Genomic DNA, 22,313 nt, shown 5'->3' with positions numbered 1-22,313 from the left:
TTGAAGATAACGTAAAACCTCTCTTATGGGGATGGCCATTTAATGGTATGAAAAGGGGATAGACTCCAATACGATTCAATAGTCTGATGTCACGCCGCCCGGCAATGGTGGCTATCTTGGTTCTAAACAAAGAAAATCATTACTTTGTATTCTTAATGCTGGCAAGAACTTTTCATATGCCTTGTGATCAGAATGTGTAAAAGTAAAAACATGATCAAATTTATGTTTTTTTTTCATCTGGATACGCTTTTATGCTTTGCCGGAGAAATATTGTTCCGATAGTTTAGAGCCAGTGTTACTAAGTTACCATGCGTCATTAGGAAGGAAGTGACGTTACGACTGTTGAAGAGTATTCCATTGAGCTTATGGATTTAAAATACTACAATACTCTGCTAAACAGCAGAAATGGAATATGTGTTTAGCATTGTTTTCTTTTCATAGTCATGTTAAACTATTTTATATTTGTAAAGGAAAAAAAAAAAGAAAAACAAAATAAAAAGCATGGGCTGTTATATAGTGCAATTTGCATTAAACTTGTTCAAAGTGTTTTACAAAGGGTCCCAAATCAACAGCAACATGATAGGAAATGACCCCTGTGAGACGCTTTGGAATTTTATTTTTGACAGAGACAACACTGTTACCGGCCAGGAACTCGTTTTATGGTAGGAGAGTGTGAGTAATGAGTCTTTTTTATTTTTTAATCAACTTTTCGACACTCAGAGCAGGACTTGAACCAGGGACCTACTGGTGAAGGCAAATTCCATACCAAAAGAACACAAAGCCGCACAAACACATACTTAAGAACAGCTGCAATTGAAGGGAAATTTTTAGAAAATATCTTCTTCTAGGTTCCATGCCTGGTCCAGGCTTTGGATACTGCATGAATTATCTCTCTCGATTCCTCCCTGTCTCTTGCTTTTTCAAACAGCTCTTGGATTGTTAGGTTGGTGAAGCCCTTCAGTTGGTCTATGAGTGTTTTTCTTTGTCTCCCCGGGCGCGTTTACCAGGTATTTTTCCACAACTTGCCAGGTATTCATTCTTATCTTTCCTTACTATGTGTCCGAAAAAGGATAGTTGTCGATCCACTATTAAGGGCATTAGTTTCCTTTGTTGGTATGTTTGTTTTAGCACTTCTTCGTTCGTTTTGTGTGCAGTATACGATATTCTCTGCATCCTTCTCAAGCACCACATTTCAAAAGCTTCAATGTTCTTTTGTGTTTCTGCATTTGTAGTCCAGCTTTCGCATCCGTATAACAAGATTGGCCACACGTAGCACTTCAAGACTCGGAATCTAATCCCGATCGACATCTGTTTGTTTTTCAAAATGTTTCCCAGGTCCATGAAGGCCTGTTTGGCTTGAGTTATTCTTGCTCGTATGTCTCGGTTACATCTTCCATCTGTTGTCACTATTGAACTTAGGTTCAAAATAGAAAATATAATGACTTGAAAATTGCTTGTCAACTTTTGTAATCCTATTAAAGCAGATAGCAAAGGAGAGAGTTAAAGGTCCAAGATTAATTTTTTAACTGTCTTTTATTTTTCTCGTGATAGAAATATGTGATGATCTGAGAATTCTATCAACATCATTTGTGTTGGGTTTATGCGCCTGTATGTGTGGATGTGTGTGTGTGTGTGTGTGAGAGAGAGAGATATTTGTTGACTTGGTTTATAACAGCAGTTTATGTAACATCATTTGTTCTGGTTTTCCATTATAGCTTCAAGTCAACTTGGACTGTGATTGTGCCGTCATTCTTGGCCATGGAAATGTTGCTTTGGATGTAGCCAGAATGCTTCTTACACCCATTGATATTTTGGCGGTATAAATTCATCTACATGGTCATAGTCATCGTCGTCATCATTGCAGTGATGATTTCATCATCATAATGCTTTTATTATCATCAATACTATCATTACTATATTGGTTTCCATGAAGGTGCCCACTGGATTACTGTGACAGTAGAGAGTTTACATTCCATTTTTTTACATAAACTAGAGTTTCTCCAAATTTATCTCTCTTGAATTGGGATCTTGAATTTTATATTGGCTGTACTGGCTGAGTGGTTAAGGCATTGCACGGTGATCCGAATGCTCCTGGGTACGAGCCCCACTTCAGGCACTTTGTTTCTCCTTGGGCAAGATTATTAACCCCCCCCCCCCCCCCCAATTTGCTCACTTTGGACAACATGGGTGATTCCTGTTGACATCAGATGTCTTGTGTGATGGACTATCTATATTCTTACATGAAATGCCTAGGCCACAGTATCTAAAAGTGCCATGGCAGAAGGTGGGTTTTAAAAAAAAAATATTTATCAGCATACTCAGTTGCTGCCTAAGTTCTAAACTCAACATCACTGTGTGCTGATCAAGTGATGTCAAAGAATTCATTGTATATACCCATCGATGTTTTCTTACATTATGGAATTAAGGATCCATGAGCTTTGTTTTCAACTTGAATTTGTAAGCTGTCAGCGACGGGTCATTGAGAGGATAAGAAAATAATGTAAATTAAAAACAAAACAACTTTGTTGTTTGTCAGACAGTGCAAACAGGACTTGCATTATTCAATAGCAATTTATCTGACATATGTGAGACAGTCCAATCGAGTATCAACTTGATTTTCTGAATGGTCAGCGACAGGTTGTTGAAAAGATAAGATTGCTGAGCAGTCATGTGAATGGATAGGTTTCTATAATGTCAAGAGATTAAAGATTTAGAGTCATGATTGTATTGGACAGTATTGATTTTTATCACATATGATTGTCTAAGTGATCATGTTTATTTATTACTTTTGATACTTTTTGTTGGTTTAAATGCTGCATAAAGAGTATGATTAATGTGTGGAAAATAAAAAAGAGAAATGACAATTTCTGAAAATCTTCAATATATATTTAATAAAGGAAAGAAGGGAAAAAAAGCATGCAAAGAAGTTGATGATTTTAATTATTATTATTATTATTATTATTATTATTATTATTATTATTATTATTATTATTATTATTATTATTATTATTATTATTATTATTATTATTATTATTATTATTAATTTTACCATTATCATCAAGGTATCATCATTCGTATTGTTGTTTGATAGTATTGTTGTCATTTTTATAATTATAGTTTTATTAATTTGTGATTTGAACTGTGCTCAACTGCACATATACTTGCTTGAGAATGGTTTAAGAGGAAAAATGAAGGAAAACAAAAATTGATATAAATTTAATTTTTGCTTTTTAGTTTTACACATTCTCATTCTCCTGTGATTATTAGATATTTATATTATACATAGTATGATGCCTTTGCAAGATCATTTCTAATCTTTAAGTGACTGCTGACTTTGTATAAAGAGGGAAGACATGAACAGTACTGTACTTAGAATTCTTCAACTTTTAAAAATATAATTTCTTCATCAGAAAACAGACATAACAGAGCATGCTTTAGAGAAACTCAGAAAGAGCCAGATCAAACGGGTATTTGTTGTAGGTAGAAGAGGTCCGTTGCAAGTGGCTTTTACAATCAAAGAATTACGTGAGATGATTCGTCTTCCAGACACTCGAACCATAATAAAGAAAACTGATGTCAATGGTCTGGATAAAATAATCAAAGGTAAATCATTTTACTTACAACTATTACATATACATACTATCGATATTTATAGGACTAAGAGTGATTATCTCAAAATAGTTGTAATATTGTCTGTAAAGGTTTAATTAAAAATGAAATAAATAAATAAAGTTCCCTTTATTCATCCCCGATGGGAAATTTGTCTTCAGAGTCTATTCCAAGGGAAAACTGAAATAAGTATTAGCCACAGTGCAGCGCCGCAAAGCGAGCCAAGGACAGGTGACTTGCTCAAGGTCACACAGTGTGGTGGGCTGTCGAACTTGGTTCCTTTGGGTATGAAGTAAAGACAATTTTGCTGGGCCATGCTGCCCCTTGAATCACATCTGATAACTAGGTAATAGAATTGCACAGGAAATCGAGGTTAAAAAGAAGGGACTGCTGGAGAGGATGACAAACTCATTAGGGCTCGACCTCAGATCTTGCCTGTAACTCAACATTTCCCCGAGTTTCATTAGTAGATCATACAAGGGATTTGATCTATGCTAAGCCGTATGTAGAATACCAGCTAACTGAGCAAACATAGAGCAACGATTGATAAGGGTCAACAGACACCAACATTGGTACGCTCCATATTGGAGGCTTTTCCTGTCAAATTCTGATGATGTGATAGGCAGCAACTATTTGGAACAAACATTGACGTGTTACAATATCTTGTGAAGACAATATAACTTTGTGATATCGATGAGAAGTTGACTAAGAGCCTGTATTGATATGAACAGTGATTTCCCTCATTGCAAGGAGGGGAGAGCAGTCATATATTATACACAAAAGTGTATTGAAATATTCTTGTTTTTATGAGAGAGCTTACCAATATTGCTCCATTTTCAAATTGAGGCATGGCAATATTTTAATGTACTCTTCTCTATGTATTAATGATACAGCATCTAAAATTTTGTAACCCATTTTTTCCTAATTTTTAAGCCTTTTCAATTTTTTGTCCAAAATTGTAAACACCATTTACACTGTTTTGATCATTCTTAAAAAAGGAGACACCATGATTTTGATATCACATGCTTTTGATACTTATTATATCCCATAAGATTTACATTTTTATGAGGAAAGCATTAAATATTCTTGCACCTCAAAAATTTGTAGATTTTTATTTTTTTTTAACACCATCAAGGTGTCACCTACAGTCAGGAGGAATGAGATATTTTTCACTGCTATAAGTTGGAAATTCCATTATCAGTAATTAATGCAGGTAAGTAAACGAGTGAACTCTAATATAAAAAAAAAATGCTGAGCTGGAAATACTTAGAAGTGTTAGAGATAGGAAAGGATTTTATCAAATTACGATTGTCATGACAATGTTTGATGATTATGAATGAGAATAAAATGGTGGATAACCAAATCAAATTTTGTCAACTCCCCTTGTATATATAGATTTTTGACTGTCAAATTTTACCTTTATAGGGCCTAAGCATATGCTGATATTCATTCTTATAAAATAATATCACACAAGGTTCAGGAGATCTGCTTGGAATAGTCTTATTTACTTACTCACTTTGTCAAATACCAGACTTATCACGACCTCGACGACGCTTGACAGAGCTCTTACACAAAGCAGGTGCTGCACCTACCGATGAAGACTCTAACCGATGGGAGAAAGCCAAGAGAGAATGGAAATTGGTGTTTCAAAGAACTCCTCTCTCCATTAAAAGTTCTGATGACGGGAAAGTGGCAGGAGTTGAATTCGCTATCAATGAGCTAAAGGTATTATACATGTCATCAAATGATAATCAATCTTTTCTCTCCATTTTTCTTGTATCCCATCCTCCCCTTTCTAAATAAAACAAATGGGAACTTTATCTGATTTTTGAGATACACATCTTTAAACTCTAAGATACCATTAAAGTGTTTATGCAGACATCTGGACATCGCCATTGACATCTCAACATGCCACTCTTGTAAAAACGCATCACACATGACCTCATCAGAACTTTTAAACCCGTAGAAAACAGAAGTGAAGGTCCTACATGAATGGCACATGAAAGCTGGTGCTTGGTTGTTAATTTTAGCTTCTCCGCTTAATTGACATACTAACCTGAACTCCCTAGGGTGTGCGATTAAGCGTAGTTGACTGTAGTAATGACAATAATAATAATGATAATAATAATAATAATAATAATAATAATAATAATAATAATAATTATGCATTCATATCATCATCATCCTTATCATCATCATCATCATCATCATCATCATCATCATCATCATCATCATCAATATCATTAAAGATGATGATACAAAAATAATGGTACCAATAAGAACAATAAAAACGGCGACAATAATAATAATAATAATAATAATAATAATAATAATAATAATAATAATAATAATAATAATAATGATGATGATGATGATAATATTAATAATAATAAAAATAATAATAACAATAATATATTATTATTATTATTATTATTATTATTATTATTATTATTATTATTATTATTATTATTGTCGCCGTTTTTATTGTTCTTATTGGTACCATTATTTTTGTATCATCATCTTTAATGATATTGATGATGATGATGATGATGATGATGATGATGATGATAAGGATGATGATGATATGAATGCATAATGATAATTACTAGCGCTCTCTACCTTCAACATCATCAGTGGTACATTACATTTTTATTTTTTTTTGGCGGGGGGGGGGGGGGGGGATAATAATTAGTGGCAACTGTTGCATTATCACGGCCATAATTGAGCTAAGACATATAATGTCAATGGTGCAGTGATGGTGTTGTATGATGATTGTAATTAGGGAAGTCAATTTGGAAATGATAATGACATATTTAAACACACATGTTATGCTTACAGAATATGCATCCCAATGGAAATTGTTTCATTATGCATCATTAGTCACCCCTTTTTATTCCAATGAAACCAATGAATAAGAAAAAGAATGGCAACTGTACTTGTGTAGTGCAAGAGAAATATAGGAAACATTTGAGGAAATCTTTTAAAAATTAGAATTACATATGTGTGTGTAATCGCCTTCTTTGTTTGTTCTCAATGATAAATATAACCAACACTCTTGCTACCCCTCCTCCTATACGTTTGATGAAACGTATATAAATAGATTTATATGGGGAGATTGCGCTTGGATTTTCTATAAGTAATAATACTATATCAGTTGTTCTTATCAAGCTGATAGTATTTTTTGATAACAAAAAGGAGAACTCCATCAAAGCAATCCAGAATTTGGGATATTTGTGGAAAGGACCATTTCCTTTGACAATGGTAAAGAGTTATGTACGTATACAATCATGTAAACGCATAAACTTGACATTAGAAGAGATGTACATACAGCATGAAGTGACATTTGTGAACAATAAAGATACTATAATTTTTATGGCTACGCTTATTTGTACTACCACTGCAAATAACGCCAGAGCTTATTTGTACTCTTACTAAAAATAGAATTTGCGTAATTACTAAAAATATAACATTTTATACGGATAGAACTGCAATATACAATGAATTATCTGGAAGTCAAAAAGTGACCACTTCATCTCATCACATCTATTATTACGTTGATTTTGACGGACTTTGGTAATTCTTCACTCTTTTCAAGTCACAGAATACTCAGTTTACAAGGTAAGCATACGAAATGCACATTTTAATTCATTTCTTATTTTTATAACTAAACATGCTTTGGGGTTGTGTGTTTGTTGATTGTGCATCAGCTGACGACACATTTGTCGCTACTGCGAATTACTTAACTTTATTACTTTATTTTGTGAAAAATAACAATAACAGGGCTTAAAAAAAATTAAAATACTAATTCCTCCACCCCCCCCCCCCCCCCCCCCCCCCCCAATATTTTAAATCAGCCTTCCATGTCAGGCGATTAAAACCAGGTGTTTCAATGTTCGATCCCCAGTCAAAAGGTTGCTAATTTTATCAAGATCAAGAGGTTTCGAGTACTCACGACATTCCAGGCTCAGGGTCCTTTAAAAAAATACTTTTCATTCAGTTATTGTTATTATCTTTATTATGGCCGACACAGCATGCATCGTCCATACTTTTTCAAAACTTTTTTTTTTTGGGGGGGGGGGGGGCTGTTTTTTTTATATCGGAAAATTGGGTTTTGTATGTTATGTTCATGGAGAGAGAGAGAGAGAGAGAGTAATATTTTATAATGATAAGATATCTGTAGTGGTAGTATTATTAGTAGTTTTGAAATGCCTATGATGATGACAATGTGAGATAATTATATTAGTGTGATTATTTTTATTATATTTTTAAAAATTACGTACGGCTATGTCGTAGTGGTATGACACTCGCTTTTGGACCGGAAGGTCCTGGGCTCGAGCCTCGCTCGGCGCATAGTTGAGCCCTTGGAAAAGGCACTTTGCTCACTTTCTCTCACCGGACTCAGTTGTAAAATGTGTACTTGGCCGTTAACTGCGTTGTCTCTGTCCGAAGAAATTGTAATATCGCCTAACAGACGTTATGTCCCGTTCAACATGCGAAGTGTTGCTGTTATAAACTTTAGCATTGGCATGTATGTGCCTATTTTGCTGTAGTGAATTAAATTTAATTTTTTGTTTTCATCGACAGCTAACATGAAAGAACACTGTTGACGTTACTGGTGTCCTGACAATCCATAAAGATGCTGGCTCAAGGGCTATTCTGGCAAGGTGTGTTGAGGCAAACCTTTGCCTGTGGCAAAACTCATCAATCAGCAAACCATCATCTGGGCCAGCAGACCAGAGTGTCTGCATGCACTTTTTGACAATGGTTAGTAATGTTTTCAAATCTCCATTGCGCCTTTACATTTTTTATTGGTGATCAATAAAATAAATGCTCATTTTTCTAAATGAAAATGGCAAAGCATCATTTGAATTGAATTACTACTGAATGTATTAACTTAACGACAGACTATAGTTTGTTGCCAAGAGTTTTGTTCTATGGATGTAAAACCAATGAAATTTCAAGTGTGTTGGTGTGAATAATGATCATTTTTTAAAAATCGCTATGTCTTTAACAAATGCATTTTATGACAATAATGCCATTTCCAAAAATTGCTAATGAAATGTGTCTCTTTTTTATTTCAATTTTTCCATCCAGAGCAGGATCAACCCTCTTTGTGGAACTACAAAAAAAGTGGTGGCAAACAAGTAGTGTTGACTTTTTCTGTATTGAGGCGAAAGAGATTTTTATTCCAAGGGTTTGGGAAAGCAAATTGCTTTTTATTCAGAGCTAGTGCACTATTTAACTGTTTTATTGTCTAAAATAGAATTGATTTTGCAGTTCAACTTGACTAGATATCTAATTTTATACGACTTGTTTCTCAAGTAGAATAAAAAAATGAAAAATGAGGATAGCGTGCCATATCATATTTTGAAAAATCATTTAATATATCTAGAAATCATCTGTATAACCTATTGTATACAGTAAATAATTAGGTTTTGTGATTATAATGATGAATTCATAAGGTATGACATCATATTTGACCACAAAATTATTTTATCTCTGGGCGTAAAAAAATCAATTTTACAGCATTTTTTTTTATCTAAGGGGTATGGGTTAGTGAACCGATTATAATTTTTTTTAGACTTAGATCAATCTACAAAATTTTCGTTTTCTTGTCCTATTACGGTCATATTTTGAAAGTTTGATGGATCATTTCTTTTAGTTGTCTGCAAAATCAGCCTTTTAACTTTATGTCAAATTATAGAAAAAGCTTGCGCTTTCTCAAATGTCTGTTTTATGGCATTTGTCTGATTTTCTAGCAATCCTACCTCAATCATTTTCCTTTAAATTATCTTCAAATTTATTCAGAATCTTTTCTCTATGATGTGTTTTACATCATGATGTGCAGGTGGTTGGATGGGAGCATCACCCTTGAATCATATACCTATGATGTTCGCATGGGTGTACGATCCGATAGTGATGTCGTTTCTTCTTCTCTTTACTAGCCTATCCTGCTTCTTTGGTTTGTGATTGTATTTTTGACAGGGGATATTTTTTTTCCTGTAAATCCTCTGCCTGTTTGTTCTTGGTTATTTATAATTTAGCTTATGATATCTTTAGGTTATGATTTTGATTGACATTTGTACTATTTTTGTTAGATTGCTTGTTTTTTTGTTTCAGCGGTCTCTCATATAACCTCAATTGTGTTGGAAGAGACCTAAAGCAACAAACAAACAAAAAAAAAAACATCATGATGTAAGTGTTTGGGGGTAAATTAAAATTTAGCAATTTTATAAATTTTAAAATTCATTTGTTCCTGTCGATCCGCGCTAAATTTTCAGTTGAAATCAAATAAAAATTCTAAAAAATTATTCCAAGAGTTTTCATGATATAGCTATTTATGAAAGAAACATTGTGTTTAAATTTGAAAGAAATTTATATGCTAGTTTTTGGTGCATCTATGTTAGAAATTTTAGGGTTTTACGTCTAATTTTAGCTTATGTTGCCCCTTAAAAAAGTTGTTTTTTTTAATTCAGTTATTTTTGGTGTTTAGCATCAAATTATACATTACATTATTCGTTCATGAGATATAATTAAAGAATTTTAGAACTATAAAGCATATTTGACCACTAAAGTAATTTTTTGGTGAATAACAGCAGATATTAAATTATTTCGCAATTTTTTTTTTAGAGGTATGGGTTAGCGAATCGTTTATAATTTTTTTCAGAATTTGATCAATTTATAAAATATTACTGTTTTCTTGTTCCATATTGGTTATACTTGATGAATGTTGGCCTTTGTCTGCATAATTAGCTTTATTATCAAATTAAAGACAAATTTTTCATTTTCTCAAAATTTCATTGTGCGTCATTCTCTGATTTTCTAACATTCACATCTGGATTGTTTCCCATCAGATTGTCTTCAAATTTGGTCAGAATTTTTCTTATGATGTGTTTTGCATCATGATGGTTGGGTTTTGGGCTAAACAAAAATTTAGCAGTTTTATGAATTTTTAAATCAATTTTTTTTTCCTGTCATGTCAGTCACACCAAATTTTCACTAAGAAATCGAAAAAAAATTCTGAAAAATTTATTTTCAAGACTATTGCTAAACCTATCCATCTTGTTGTAAGAAACATTTTGTGTAAATTTGAAAGAGATCTGTTCGTTGTTTTTTTCTGCATCACTGTAAGAATTTTTGGGGTCTAATTTGAGCTTATATTGTCCCCCCTGGTGGTAGGGATTTGGTGGCTAATAGTATTAGCGCTGGTGTTAGGGACTCAGTAATAGCCATGTGGTAGGAACTCGGCGAGTAAAAGTGCTGGTGATAGGGATTCAACGAGTAAAAGCGCTGGTGGTAGGGACTCAGTGAGTAAAAGCGCTGGTCGTAGGGACTCGATGAGTAAAAGCTCTATGACTCGCTGAGTAATAGCGCTGGTGGTAGGGACTCGGTGAGTAATAACGCTGGTCGTAGGTGCTCAGTGAGTAAAAGCTCTATGACTTTGTAATAGCGCTGGTGGTAGGGACTCGGTGAGTAAAAGCGCTGGTGGAAGGGGCTCAGTGAGTAATAGCGCTGGTCGTAGGGACTCAGTGAGTAAAAGCTCTATGACTCAGTGAGTAAAAGCGCTGGTGGTAGGGACTCGGTGAGTTATAGCGCTGGTGGTAAGGACTCGGTGAGTAAAAGCGCTGGTGGTAGGGACTCGAAGAGTAAAAGCGCTGGGTAGGGACTCGGTGAGTAAAAGCTCTATAACTCAGTAATAGCACTGGTGGTAGGGACAGTGTCAGTGAGTAAAAGCGCTGGTGGTAGGGACTCGGTGAGTTATAGCACTGGTGGTAGGGACTCAGTGAGTAAAAGCTCTATAACTCGGTAATAGCACTGGTGGTAGGGACAGTGACAGTGAGTAAAAGCGCTGGTGGTAGGGACTCGGAAGATTAAAAGCACTGGTGGTAGGGACTCAGTGAGTAAAAGCTCTATGACTCAGTGAGTAAAAGCGCTGGTGGAAGGGACTCGAAGAGTAAAAGCGCTGGGTAGGGACTCTGTGAGTTATAGCGCTGGTGGTAGGGACTCGGCGAGTAAAAGCGCTGGTGGTAGGGACTCGAAGAGTAAAAGCGTTGGGTAGGGACTCGGTGAATTATAGCGCTGGTGGTAGGGACTCAGTGAGTAAAAGCTCTATGACTCAATGAGTAAAAGCGCTGGTCGTAGGGACTTGGTGAGTTATAGCGCTGGTGGTAGGGACTCGGTGAGTAAAAGCTCTATGACTCGAGTAAAAGCGCTGGTGGTAGGGACTCGGTGAGTAAAAGCGCTGGTGGTAGGGACTCGGTGAGTTATAGCACTGGTGGTAGGGACTCGGTGAGTAAAAGCTCTATGACTCAGTGAGTAAAAGCGCTGGTGGTAGGGACTCGGTGAGTAAAAGCTCTATGACTCAATGAGTAAAAGCGCTGCTGGTAGGGACTGTTTGTTTGTTTTTGAGGGTTTTACGGCGCTTGCAACACATCAAGGTCATATCAGCGCCAGTAAAAAGGAAGAAATGGGATAGTAAAAAGTTATAGAATTCAATTAAAGCACCCAAGAAAAGGTAAGACAAAGGGGAATTTGTTCAAATGGGAAACAGATGTAGATACCAAGAGCACACCATCAAAGTACTTAGTTTAAGATCATCTAAAAGTCTCATCCAGACACAAGCACAGGTCCCGACTAAGAGGAATACACTCAAATGTTAACAAATCAAATATAATATGTAAATAAAACATAATACAGTACATAACAGAGAGATGATTTCCAATGAAAAAAATATCATCTCCCAAAACTAACTATACATTCGACTGCTTCCCTCTCAGCCAGGACCAGGACAAAACCAAGTAATCTCATTCCAAGACAAAGACAGAAAGCATGTTGGAAAACAGATATAAGGGGATAGAAGACACAGTATGAACCCCCCTGCCCACTATGGGAGGTCAGGAACCCCGCCTAGGTGGTAGGGACTGGGTGAGTAATAGCGCTGGTGGTAGGGACTCAGTGAGTAAAAGCGCTGGTAGGAATTCAGTGGTGTCACTGATTTTATGACATTAGAATATAAAGAGATTTACAACTACAATCGGACTAATGATTTTACAAAAGGTCCCCACAAAAGTATCTCTTTAAATTATTAAACAAGTCTGTTGATTAAATTAAATTATAATTTTATTTTAAAAGATCAAGAAAATGTCAAAATATAAATGAAAGTTTTGACAACCAAAATGTACCTATTCCGTAACATATAAAGACACACAAACAAATCTTGTCTTCTTGCTCCTCTGTAATCTTGACACAGCATTGCTCTGATGTGTATCATGAACACTACTTCACTCTATACCGATCACGACCCAACAAGTATTGAGAACAACCATGCTTCTCAAATTTGTTTTACATACAGGACTTTGCACTATCCTTTTGAATCTGGATAGAGACTTGACCGACTCAATTGTTAACGGGCACCTTTTTACTATCACACTCTTTTATTGGGATGTGATATTACGACTTATAATGTCCCTTTTTATTTCGTCACTGACCGACCACCTTTGAAATTTTGATATTCTACAACACAGTGTTTGGTCTCCTGTGTTATATTTGTTTTATTCTGTACCGACCTGTATAACACAGTTTCGGCCTTCTCTGTGTTATATTTTTATTGGGACATATAGGAACAGATTTGCCTTCTCTGTACTATGAATTGGTCACCCGTTCACGGACTGACACAGTACAGTAGCCTGCACTATGCCTTGCTATCTTCCGGCCCCAAACGTACTTCACACAATCAACCCTGCATTATGTGAAGGATAGCTAGTGACGTTTGGCGACTGAGAGACGTTGTCATTACAAGATAGCATAGCAACAGGTTTGAAAAATACCAACTTGTGGTTGCCTAAAGCTAATATCCCATTGAGACTTAAGCTCGTTCTACAGTAACGTGACAGCCCCCACCCACGTTAAAAATTTACTTTTTTGGTGGTTTATTACATGAAAATAAATTTTACGAATGGACAATGAGTAAAGGTATTAAGGGAATTCTGTATGAAATTTCCTGTGTAGAGTCACATTTGAAAAATTTCGCAGTCTAACTGTCTCTGTTGTGTCAAGGGCATCTTTATGGTCGCATGTCTCTGTTATCTGGAGTCCCTGTCTGGTCAGTCTGTGCGTCCATAACGTCTGTGGTCTCTCTGTCTGGTCAGTTTGTGTGTCCATAACGTCTGCGGTCTCTGTCTGGTCAGTCTGTGTGTCCATAACTTCTGTGGTCTCTGTCTGGGCAGAGTGTGTATTTATAATGTCTGTGGTCTCTGGTCAGTACGTGCATTTACAATGTCTGGTGTCTCTGAAAAGTCAGAAAGAGGGTTAGAATGGGGATTTGTCTGTATTAAGTCAGTCATGTCGACAATGTCAGTCTTTATCTTCAGAGACAAGAGTCAAAAATTGTTCCAACTGGGAGATTCTTTGCAGAAACTGATGTTCTACCATAACTTGAAACAAGCTATTGATCCTGTTTGTCACTGAAGATACAATTCGATACAGTCCTTCCTGTGTATTTGTCACACGTCATACTGGTACAATGTCAGTTTCAGGTTGGTCATGGATTTCCAGTCTTTCGCCCGTCATGACCCTCATCATCTATGCACATAATATTCACAAGTGGATACAAATATCGATTTACTTTGTATGTTACATCCATAACAAACACATCACAAAAAAACACTCAAATCACGCCTCATTCTTCCCGTTACTTAAAACAAATACTAAAAACCACCATCCTCATTCACACTGAACTTTGTTACACCTCCTTCCTCCTCTATCTCTCTCAGTAATTCCTGTACCGTCTCACCGTCCGTCCTGTCAATATCAGTCTTGAACAATCTCCGCTGCAAATCTTCGACATCTTCAGGCAATACATTTTATCCTTGGCTTGATTGAATGTATTGCCTAAGTTGGGTTGTGGACACCTTTGTTTTAGCCATAGCCTTCACTGTCTCATTCACGAGGGGCAGGCGATTCTCCGGATAAAGTGAGGATGGCTAAATGTAAAAAGAAAAAAGATTAAAAGTACAAAATTGTATGCAATAGCATTCAATTCAGACCTGCCAGCTAACAAAACAAAAAAAAGCATTTTATTTTTTATTGACAATTTAAAGACAAAAATCTGCATATAAACCCATAATGCACAAGTTGTGTTTGTCACTCTAAAATACTTGAATGAACTAAAATGCAACAGGCGCTCATCAAATTCAAGGGTTAAATGAATGACTGCAGAATTCCCAAAAAATGTCGCTTCATTGTCTTTGTAACATTTTCATGGCATACAAAAACGCAATAGAGTGGTCACCATTTATAATTAGTCCTCAGAAATCAAGCACTTATAACTGCACCGTACTCATAGTCAAAGTCAAATTTTATTTTAAAAAGTCTATGGACAACCATCAAATCTAAAAATTCCTTATCTGGAAAAAAAAATAAACAAAGACAAAAAAAAAAAGACCCAAAAAAATACCACCACCTAGATCTGCTTATATTGTCTGACAGGACTTAATAGCGCTTACAACATTATAAAAAGGATGATGATATGGTGACTGATTCAATAGGGAACAGTAGATTTCACGAGCACCTCAAAGATGTACCAATTTTGACATTACCTCAAAGTCTCACCGAGACACAAGCAAAGGATCCTGCTAAAACATTTACATAATGCAATAATATTCAAAACCTATAACTATAACAGTACATAACAGAGAGATGATTTACAGTATAAAAAATCATCTCAAGAAGAAAGGTACTGTATTTGACTGTCTGCATCCCAACTAAAGACCCCCACAAGAACCAGGAAAAAAATGAGCAATCTTAATCCATAACAAAGACAGGGAGCAACATGGAACTATATATTACACTCAATAGTGGGAGGGGGGAGGGACAATTAAGTACTGAAAATATAAAGTAACAAGAAAAGAAAAAATAATACATATTTATAAAAAAAATTGAGTCTAATTGCGACTAAAATAGAATTTGCGATTAATTGCTGTCAAGTGTAAAATTTTCGGCAGCGAAAAACTGTAGGGACAAAATGTCGATGGAAAATAAGTATAAAATGAATGAGTCTTACCAATTTATCGCATGGGTGATTAGCCCTGTAACCCTCAGAAGCCAGTATTAATTTCAGAGTCCTGCATGGTAAGAAAAACTTTTTATTACAAAATAATAAAATTATCCACAACATAGTATGATAAAATATTAATAGCGTTGTCACTTGCATAACTCAATTGTGAAGGATTTCAACATGCAGATTATAGAGCAATTGAAAATAAATCTTAATAAGACATTCAATAATAATACTAATCCAGCGCAATCAGATTTTTTGAACAAATCAAGTCTTTCACTTTTTAAAACTGTTCTGGTAATAGTTGAACTATTGTCTTGCTGTATTACATCGTGCAGCCCGCCCACTGAAGACTGTAAATGAGCTGCAGATAGGCACACATTGCCTCTTCCTCTGGATGTTTTAAAATTCAGAATCAGTTTGATTGCTTTATTAAAATTGTCTTGGCAATCAAGATAGAAAAGCTGATGGTGATAATTTACTTCCGAGTTATTCTGAAATATTATAACCTTGTGCATATAATATTTTCATTTTTTTTAAATATGTAAAAGTAAAAAAACACCTCCTGCCCCCGTCCAAAAACAACCTCCTACCTCTGGTTAGGGCGAACTCCTTTGCTTGAAGTCAATTGCTTTTTGCCCTGCTTGCATTCATAGACACAAAAGTCATAAATTAGCCAACTTTCCTCAGGGTGATATGATGGAAGCTGAAAAACACGGAATAATATAAAAGATCATAACATAAATACCTAAATATTAAGTTAAAAATTGCAATATTTTCTCCAACTGAGACAAAGGTGTTACAGTTCAGTACGTTAGAAGAATAAGAAAGTAAGTCGAGAGTTTTCTCGAAGAACTTAAATTTGTGACGTGGTACTCAAATCAGGGACTAGGTCAAAAGCTGAATGGAATGGCACAAATGGAAAGCCAAAGGCATGTTGTTTTCAATATTTAAAGTCAATAAAAATTCAAATTCTGTGCATTCTAATATTAGGCAAACAACTACAGACCACACTAAATTGAATTGTATTAAGTAAAAGGATCTTGTCACATTCAATCAAGCTGTCGAAAAATTACTTCATTATAAATTGAAGCTCAGATCGCATGTTTGAAGCCGTATTATGAAAATTCATGTATCTGTGTATAAGCCAAGTTTCATCAAAATCACAGTGGTAACGAGTGTCTAATATTTGCCACCAGATACACTCGTAAAATTTGAGTGTAGGCCTATTTAGCAAAATCATATATTAGGAATGGTTTATACTACATCATAAAGTAGCGCATGCCCGTCATCATCCTGCATCTTTATATATATATATATAAATATTAAAAAAAGAATTGAGCTTTCATAAGCCGCAATATCCACCAAACATGCTCAAAGCACTTTACAAAGGATCCATGACTAGCAGCAACACGTAACAAGTAGAACGTTTCTTCTGACAGACAACGCTCTTAGCGGATAGGAAATCATACACATGAGTACAGTGAGAGAATGTGAGTCCTTGACGAGGCTCGACCCCAGGACCTTCCAATCCGGAAGTGAGTGCCACACAGCCGCATATATCTTGGCTGTTCTTGAGAATTTGCCAAAGACCTACAAACTAATTAGTAAAAAGAGGGGAGATGGGCAGAAATAGACAGACAGATACACACTCAGAGAGAGAGAGAGAGAGAGAGAGAGAGAGAATAATATCAGTTGCCTGTGGTGTCAGTCCGTTTAGGAGTGAGGTGGCGGAAGAAGTAGTCTAGCACTAGTACTTGGGTAGTAGTAGTAAGTAGTAAATAGGGGAGGTCTTCTGCACGTTCCTTGAGCTAAGGAAAGTATTCCTTCAACTAACCTTAAAATAAAAAATAAAACCTTGTACATTTCCAACACTTGGACCTGCACTATGACCTATAACTAAAACTAACAGACAAAAAAAACCCCGCTAAGACTCCTCTCCAGTACCTTTCAATATTTCAAATTGAATTATAATGGCTGCGGAAAACTAAAACAATGGTCATATAAGGAAATTTACAAATCAATCAAGTTGTTCTACAGGTTTTAAAATGGAAATATGAAGTAACAAGATATCACTCTAATATAGTGACACCTAACTAACACTAGACATCACACCAGCAGCAATGATGAGTGGAGTAATTTTACTTTTTTCACTAGCAACCAAGTTGCCACATTGGATTTTCTTTCTTTACTTTTTTTTTTAGTGTTCTGCTAATGTGCAATCTACATTTAAAATAAAAAGTGGCATCTTTCATTTCTTCTAATTCTTAACAGACACGATTATGTCCACTTCACATCTCAACAACAGGGACAATTTTTTTCACTTCTTGAGGCAGTTTTTTCTTCTTTTAAATTTCATTTTTTTTAAAGCTTCTTTATTGATTTGTTTATAAGTTCTATTGTTCTTCTTTTTATTATAATTTCATTGTCAATATCATTTTCATCAGCATACTTTTACAGTACTTTTACCATGTTATTCTTACGCTCTTACAGTTACAGTACAGCAGAGCGATACCTAACGCAGGCCTTTAAAGTGCTACTAAATTTGAAAAATTAAAATAAAACGTTTGACAAAAGATCCACAGTTCAAAAGCTAAAACAATTATAAAGTGAAACTACCTCGAGGCTCGAGGAACATCGGGGGTAAAGTCTCCCGCCCATACTGGGCACTGTGGGACTGGAAGTCTAGAGAGCTGCGTCGGTGGAACCCGTAATTTAGTTTCTTAAACGGTTCCGATCATTCAGGAGAGGCGTAGTACCTATCTAGTTGTAGTTATTAGTAGAAGAAGAAGAAGGAGCATGTTCAGGTTCAAGTTCAACCCTCTTAGTAGGCACTTGCAAGAATTTTTCAAAATAGTGGCTATGGGTATTAATTTAGCGTAGAAAAATAAAGGGAGTGAAACATAAATTAGAGTGAAAAATTATCGCTCTGTCTCAACTGGTTAAAAAGTTATGACCGTTTATGTGGTGGAAAATCTCTATATATAGCTTAATAGGAAAAAATGTGACCAAAGCACAGCATCCCAATGGATAATCACGTATAATTCAGAAACAGCTTCAAATACAACTTTGAAATTTTTACATGTGGTAAATCAACATCTCTGTAATACATTGCAAACAGAAAATGAATTATTTATTGAGAAAGAAAAGTATAGTTTAGAGCTGAGACAGCTGAAATCAAGGAAAAATAGATCACGACATACAAATGAATGACCTATTGGAATTTTGGAAAAGTCAATAATAAAATATTTATTCACATGAAGATAGACCAAATACACCACTGAATCGGCGTCATTTAGTTGTTCACTTTGAACTTTTCAAAATGAAAATAGACCTCATAAAAGCAAAGATATGAACTGACAAATGTTTGAGGTGGTGTACTCTTCTTAGTTGATAGAGTTAGAGTGAGAATGACGAGAAATGAGTTGCCACTTAATTAAGGAAAAAAATTGTCGTATCTAGTTTACTTACCTTCTTTGTTGACTTTTTAATAAAAAGTACATTATTCTCATTTTCGAATGTTTTCAAATTGGAGAAAAGATGAGAATGTCTCGTTTACCGAGAGGGCCATTTTTTTTGCTTCACATTTCTCAAAGAAAGACCGCGAAAAGTGGAGGCTGGTCGGCTGGTCCAGGGTTGCCAGATTATTTTTCAACAAAATGCCAGGATAAGACTCAAAAAATGCCAAAACACTCCAAAAAAATGCCAAAGTCTGTTGACTCCCACCCCCACTAAGAAAACTACTCACTTTTGATAGACAATTTACTATCATATCCTGGTGGCTTGCGTGTTTTCTTTTCTTTTTTTTTTCTTTTTTTTTTAAATTATACTAAATTTCCTGTTGGGGTAATTTTTTACCTACTGACTACTAAGTGGAGTGCTAAACCACTACACCACGGTTGAGAAAAGGTGTCATTTGAAGTATAATATACAAGAAAAGAAAATGCCAAATGAAAATGCCAAATGCCAAATGATTTTTCTAATGCCAAACGGTTTTCAAAAATGCCAGATTTTTGTAATCTGGCATTTAAAATGCCAAACTGACAACCCTGGGCTGGTCCTTGAAAGCTCACAAATGCAACTTTAAACGCATAAGAGTGCTGGGAGTAGGTAGCTACAAAGAGGTAAAGGAGCGGTGGTTTGCAACTTTAAACACATAAGAGTTCTGGGAGTACAAATAGTGAAAAGCGGTAGTTTTCGCTATTTGTAGTGGTAGTACAAATAACCACTTCGAATTTTTATTATCATCATCATCATCATCATTGTTATTATTAATATCATTATTGTTGTTGTTTTTATTATTTTTATTAAAATATGTTAAAATGATAGATCACAAGACCTTAAGAATGATTGTAGTTACACAAAATCAATGAAAATCTAAAAAAGAAAATTGAAATTATTGTATTTTGTAAAGGATTTTTTAAAAAGGGAAATGATTCTTTTTATCAGATTAAGGTCACAATTGATAATATATAACTAAGTCCACAAAAAGAAGAAAACTATTTTTTTTAGGCACAAATTATCCTTCCCGGCATGTTTTTATGAATCAATGTTTATGTCTTATCCCGGCACATGAATAACCTGTTAAATTTCATCATTATTTTCAAATATTTCTAAATTTCCCTATGATTTCAGGGTGAGAATATGGAAAATCAAAATGCAGTCATCACAGATGTGAGGGAAACAATAGAATGTGGTTTGGTATGCTTTTCATTTTATATATAATTTTTAATCATCTGTTGTGTTCTGTTTTTTTTTTTATATCATCTTGTAGTTGTTGAAATGTTTTTCATTTTATATAGAATTTTAATCATCTGTTTTGTTCTGGTTTTTTTTTTTAATTTCATCGCGTGGATGTTGAAATGTTTTTCAAAACCTTTTTTTTTTTTTTTGCTGTTCTTCAATAGACATAGACTAGGGGTTTTACGGGTAAATCATGTCAAACAAACTCTTATTGATAGCCATCGATGAAAAACTGAGTTTTAATAAATCCTCTTGCTGAGTTATTGGAGTGAGGCTGACGAGTCTACTTAACAAAGGTGATTCATTTTATCTACAGTTAAGTTAACCTGGTCTGTGGGGTCAGGTCTTTTGAACTCCTATGTTAGGTGGGTAGGTCACTTTTGCTGGATTTTCTAGAACTATTTTCCTCTTTCTTGTTGCTTTTTATCTTTGTCGTGGAATGAGATTTCTTGTTTTGTCCTAGCTGTTGGTGGCTGAGAGGGAAACAGTCAGCTTGGAGCATCAAATAAGCCAGAAGATCAAAACCATGAATTTTGAATTAAAGATAATCATCAAATGAAACAATTCATTCCTCTCCATTTGCTGAAGACTGTCATTATTATTATTATTATTATTATTATTATTATTATTATTATTATTATTATTATTATTATTATTGTTATTGTTATTATTATTATTATTATTATTATTATTATTATTATTATTATTATTATTATTATTATTATTATTATTATTATTATATAGTTTTGGGAAATGATATATTTTATGCTTGTAAATCATACGTCTTGTTCTGTACGGTTATAGTTTTCTGGGTTATTTTTGTTTTGTTTTGTTTTGTTTTGAACTTAATATTTTTTATGCTTTTGAATGTATTCCTCTTAGTGGGATCCAATGCATAGGTCTGGATGGGAGTTTAAGGCGACCTCAAAAAATGCACATTGTTAGATTGCGCTCAAAATCTACCTCTGTTTCCCATTCTTATTTTTTCTCGTATGCTTTCAATTGTAAACTTTTTTTTACTATCACATCTTCTTCCTCTTAACTGTCACTGAAATGACAGAAAAGTGTTGCAAGCACAGTAAAAACCCTAAAAACAAACAAACAAATAATTTGGAATGTATAAAAGACTGCTTTTTTTTTTTTCTATAAAGGTCCTGCGGAGTATCGGATACAGGAGCCTTCCCATTCATGAAAGTGTGCCTTTCAATAACAAGACAGGGACAATAAGTAATCAGTTATCAAGGGTTAATGGAGAAAAGGGTATGGCTTTTTTATTTTCCTTTCTCTTAAATGTTTGTGTGACAACCACCACCTCTCGTTGCCTTCCCTTAATGATCCACTCCGGCTAAATTAGGGATAGGTTATTAGTCAGTGACCACTGTACCCATTATAACATTAAATTTTCATGAGGTACTTTCTGTCAAGTGCAACGTACCCTACTACCAATCACTGGTATGTGGACAAGCAGGGTCACAATAGAGGTATTGAGAATATTTAAGAATAAATAAAATCTCCAACTAATATTTAACCTTTCAAAAAAAAAAAAGGGCTAAATTTCTTTCATCTCAAAATTTCTTTAAGCGATTTAATTTATAAACCTATCTATTTTTACTCAAAGAGCAATGACATTGATGCAACTCAGGCCCCACCAAGAAAGCAGTGACAGTGATAGGATTTTAAAGAGTTAACCAGAATAGTAAAATTTATTGATATTGATTTTAGAATGATTTTATTAAATGTTTTCTTCTTCTTCGCGTAAACTGACTGACTCAGTCAGATTTACCATGACTGTCGATGTTGAGGATAAATTTTTTTTTTAAAAACAAGAAAATTTATGGTACCTTCATGATTGTAGTGCATCTATAAAGGTCTCAATATTGTTCAAAAGCTTGATACCTGCGGGTAA

At 34.7% G+C, this 22,313-nt stretch overlaps 1 protein-coding gene and 2 long non-coding RNA genes across 7 annotated transcripts in view; 2 read left to right on the top strand and 1 right to left on the bottom strand.

Moving 5' to 3' along the window:
* The window catches only part of LOC144972694 (NADPH:adrenodoxin oxidoreductase, mitochondrial-like), a 36,221-nt gene that overhangs the window by 12,220 nt on the left and 1,688 nt on the right, over window positions 1–22,313 (top strand). For all 4 annotated transcript variants that reach the window (XM_078914232.1, XM_078914229.1, XM_078914231.1 and 1 more), the window contains exons 6-10: window positions 1,716–1,817; window positions 3,411–3,603; window positions 5,141–5,334; window positions 20,300–20,365; window positions 21,559–21,667. In XM_078914232.1, coding sequence (XP_078770358.1) covers window positions 1,716–1,817; window positions 3,411–3,603; window positions 5,141–5,334; window positions 20,300–20,365; window positions 21,559–21,667 — 664 coding nt within the window. The remainder of the gene's footprint in view (window positions 1–1,715; window positions 1,818–3,410; window positions 3,604–5,140; window positions 5,335–20,299; window positions 20,366–21,558; window positions 21,668–22,313) is intronic.
* On the top strand, window positions 6,975–10,404 carry LOC144972696 (uncharacterized). The gene is made up of 3 exons (XR_013645409.1): window positions 6,975–7,227; window positions 8,194–8,373; window positions 8,704–10,404. It is a non-coding gene; the product is annotated as an uncharacterized LOC144972696 (long non-coding RNA).
* On the bottom strand, window positions 12,712–19,290 carry LOC144972697 (uncharacterized). 2 transcript variants are annotated; one of them, XR_013645410.1, is made up of 3 exons: window positions 19,136–19,290; window positions 16,258–16,370; window positions 12,712–14,591 (listed from the first exon to the last, which is right to left on the bottom strand). It is a non-coding gene; the product is annotated as an uncharacterized LOC144972697 (long non-coding RNA). The 2 variants fall into 2 exon arrangements; XR_013645411.1 differs by lacking the exon at window positions 12,712–14,591 and adding an exon at window positions 15,696–15,731.

The sequence above is a fragment of the Berghia stephanieae genome, chromosome 5 (assembly GCF_034508935.2).
Source record: "Berghia stephanieae isolate SIO BIC M18660-M18661 chromosome 5, UCSD_Bste_1.3, whole genome shotgun sequence".
Lineage (NCBI taxonomy): Eukaryota > Metazoa > Mollusca > Gastropoda > Nudibranchia > Aeolidiidae > Berghia > Berghia stephanieae.
This window is presented reverse-complemented; position numbering and strand designations above follow the sequence as displayed.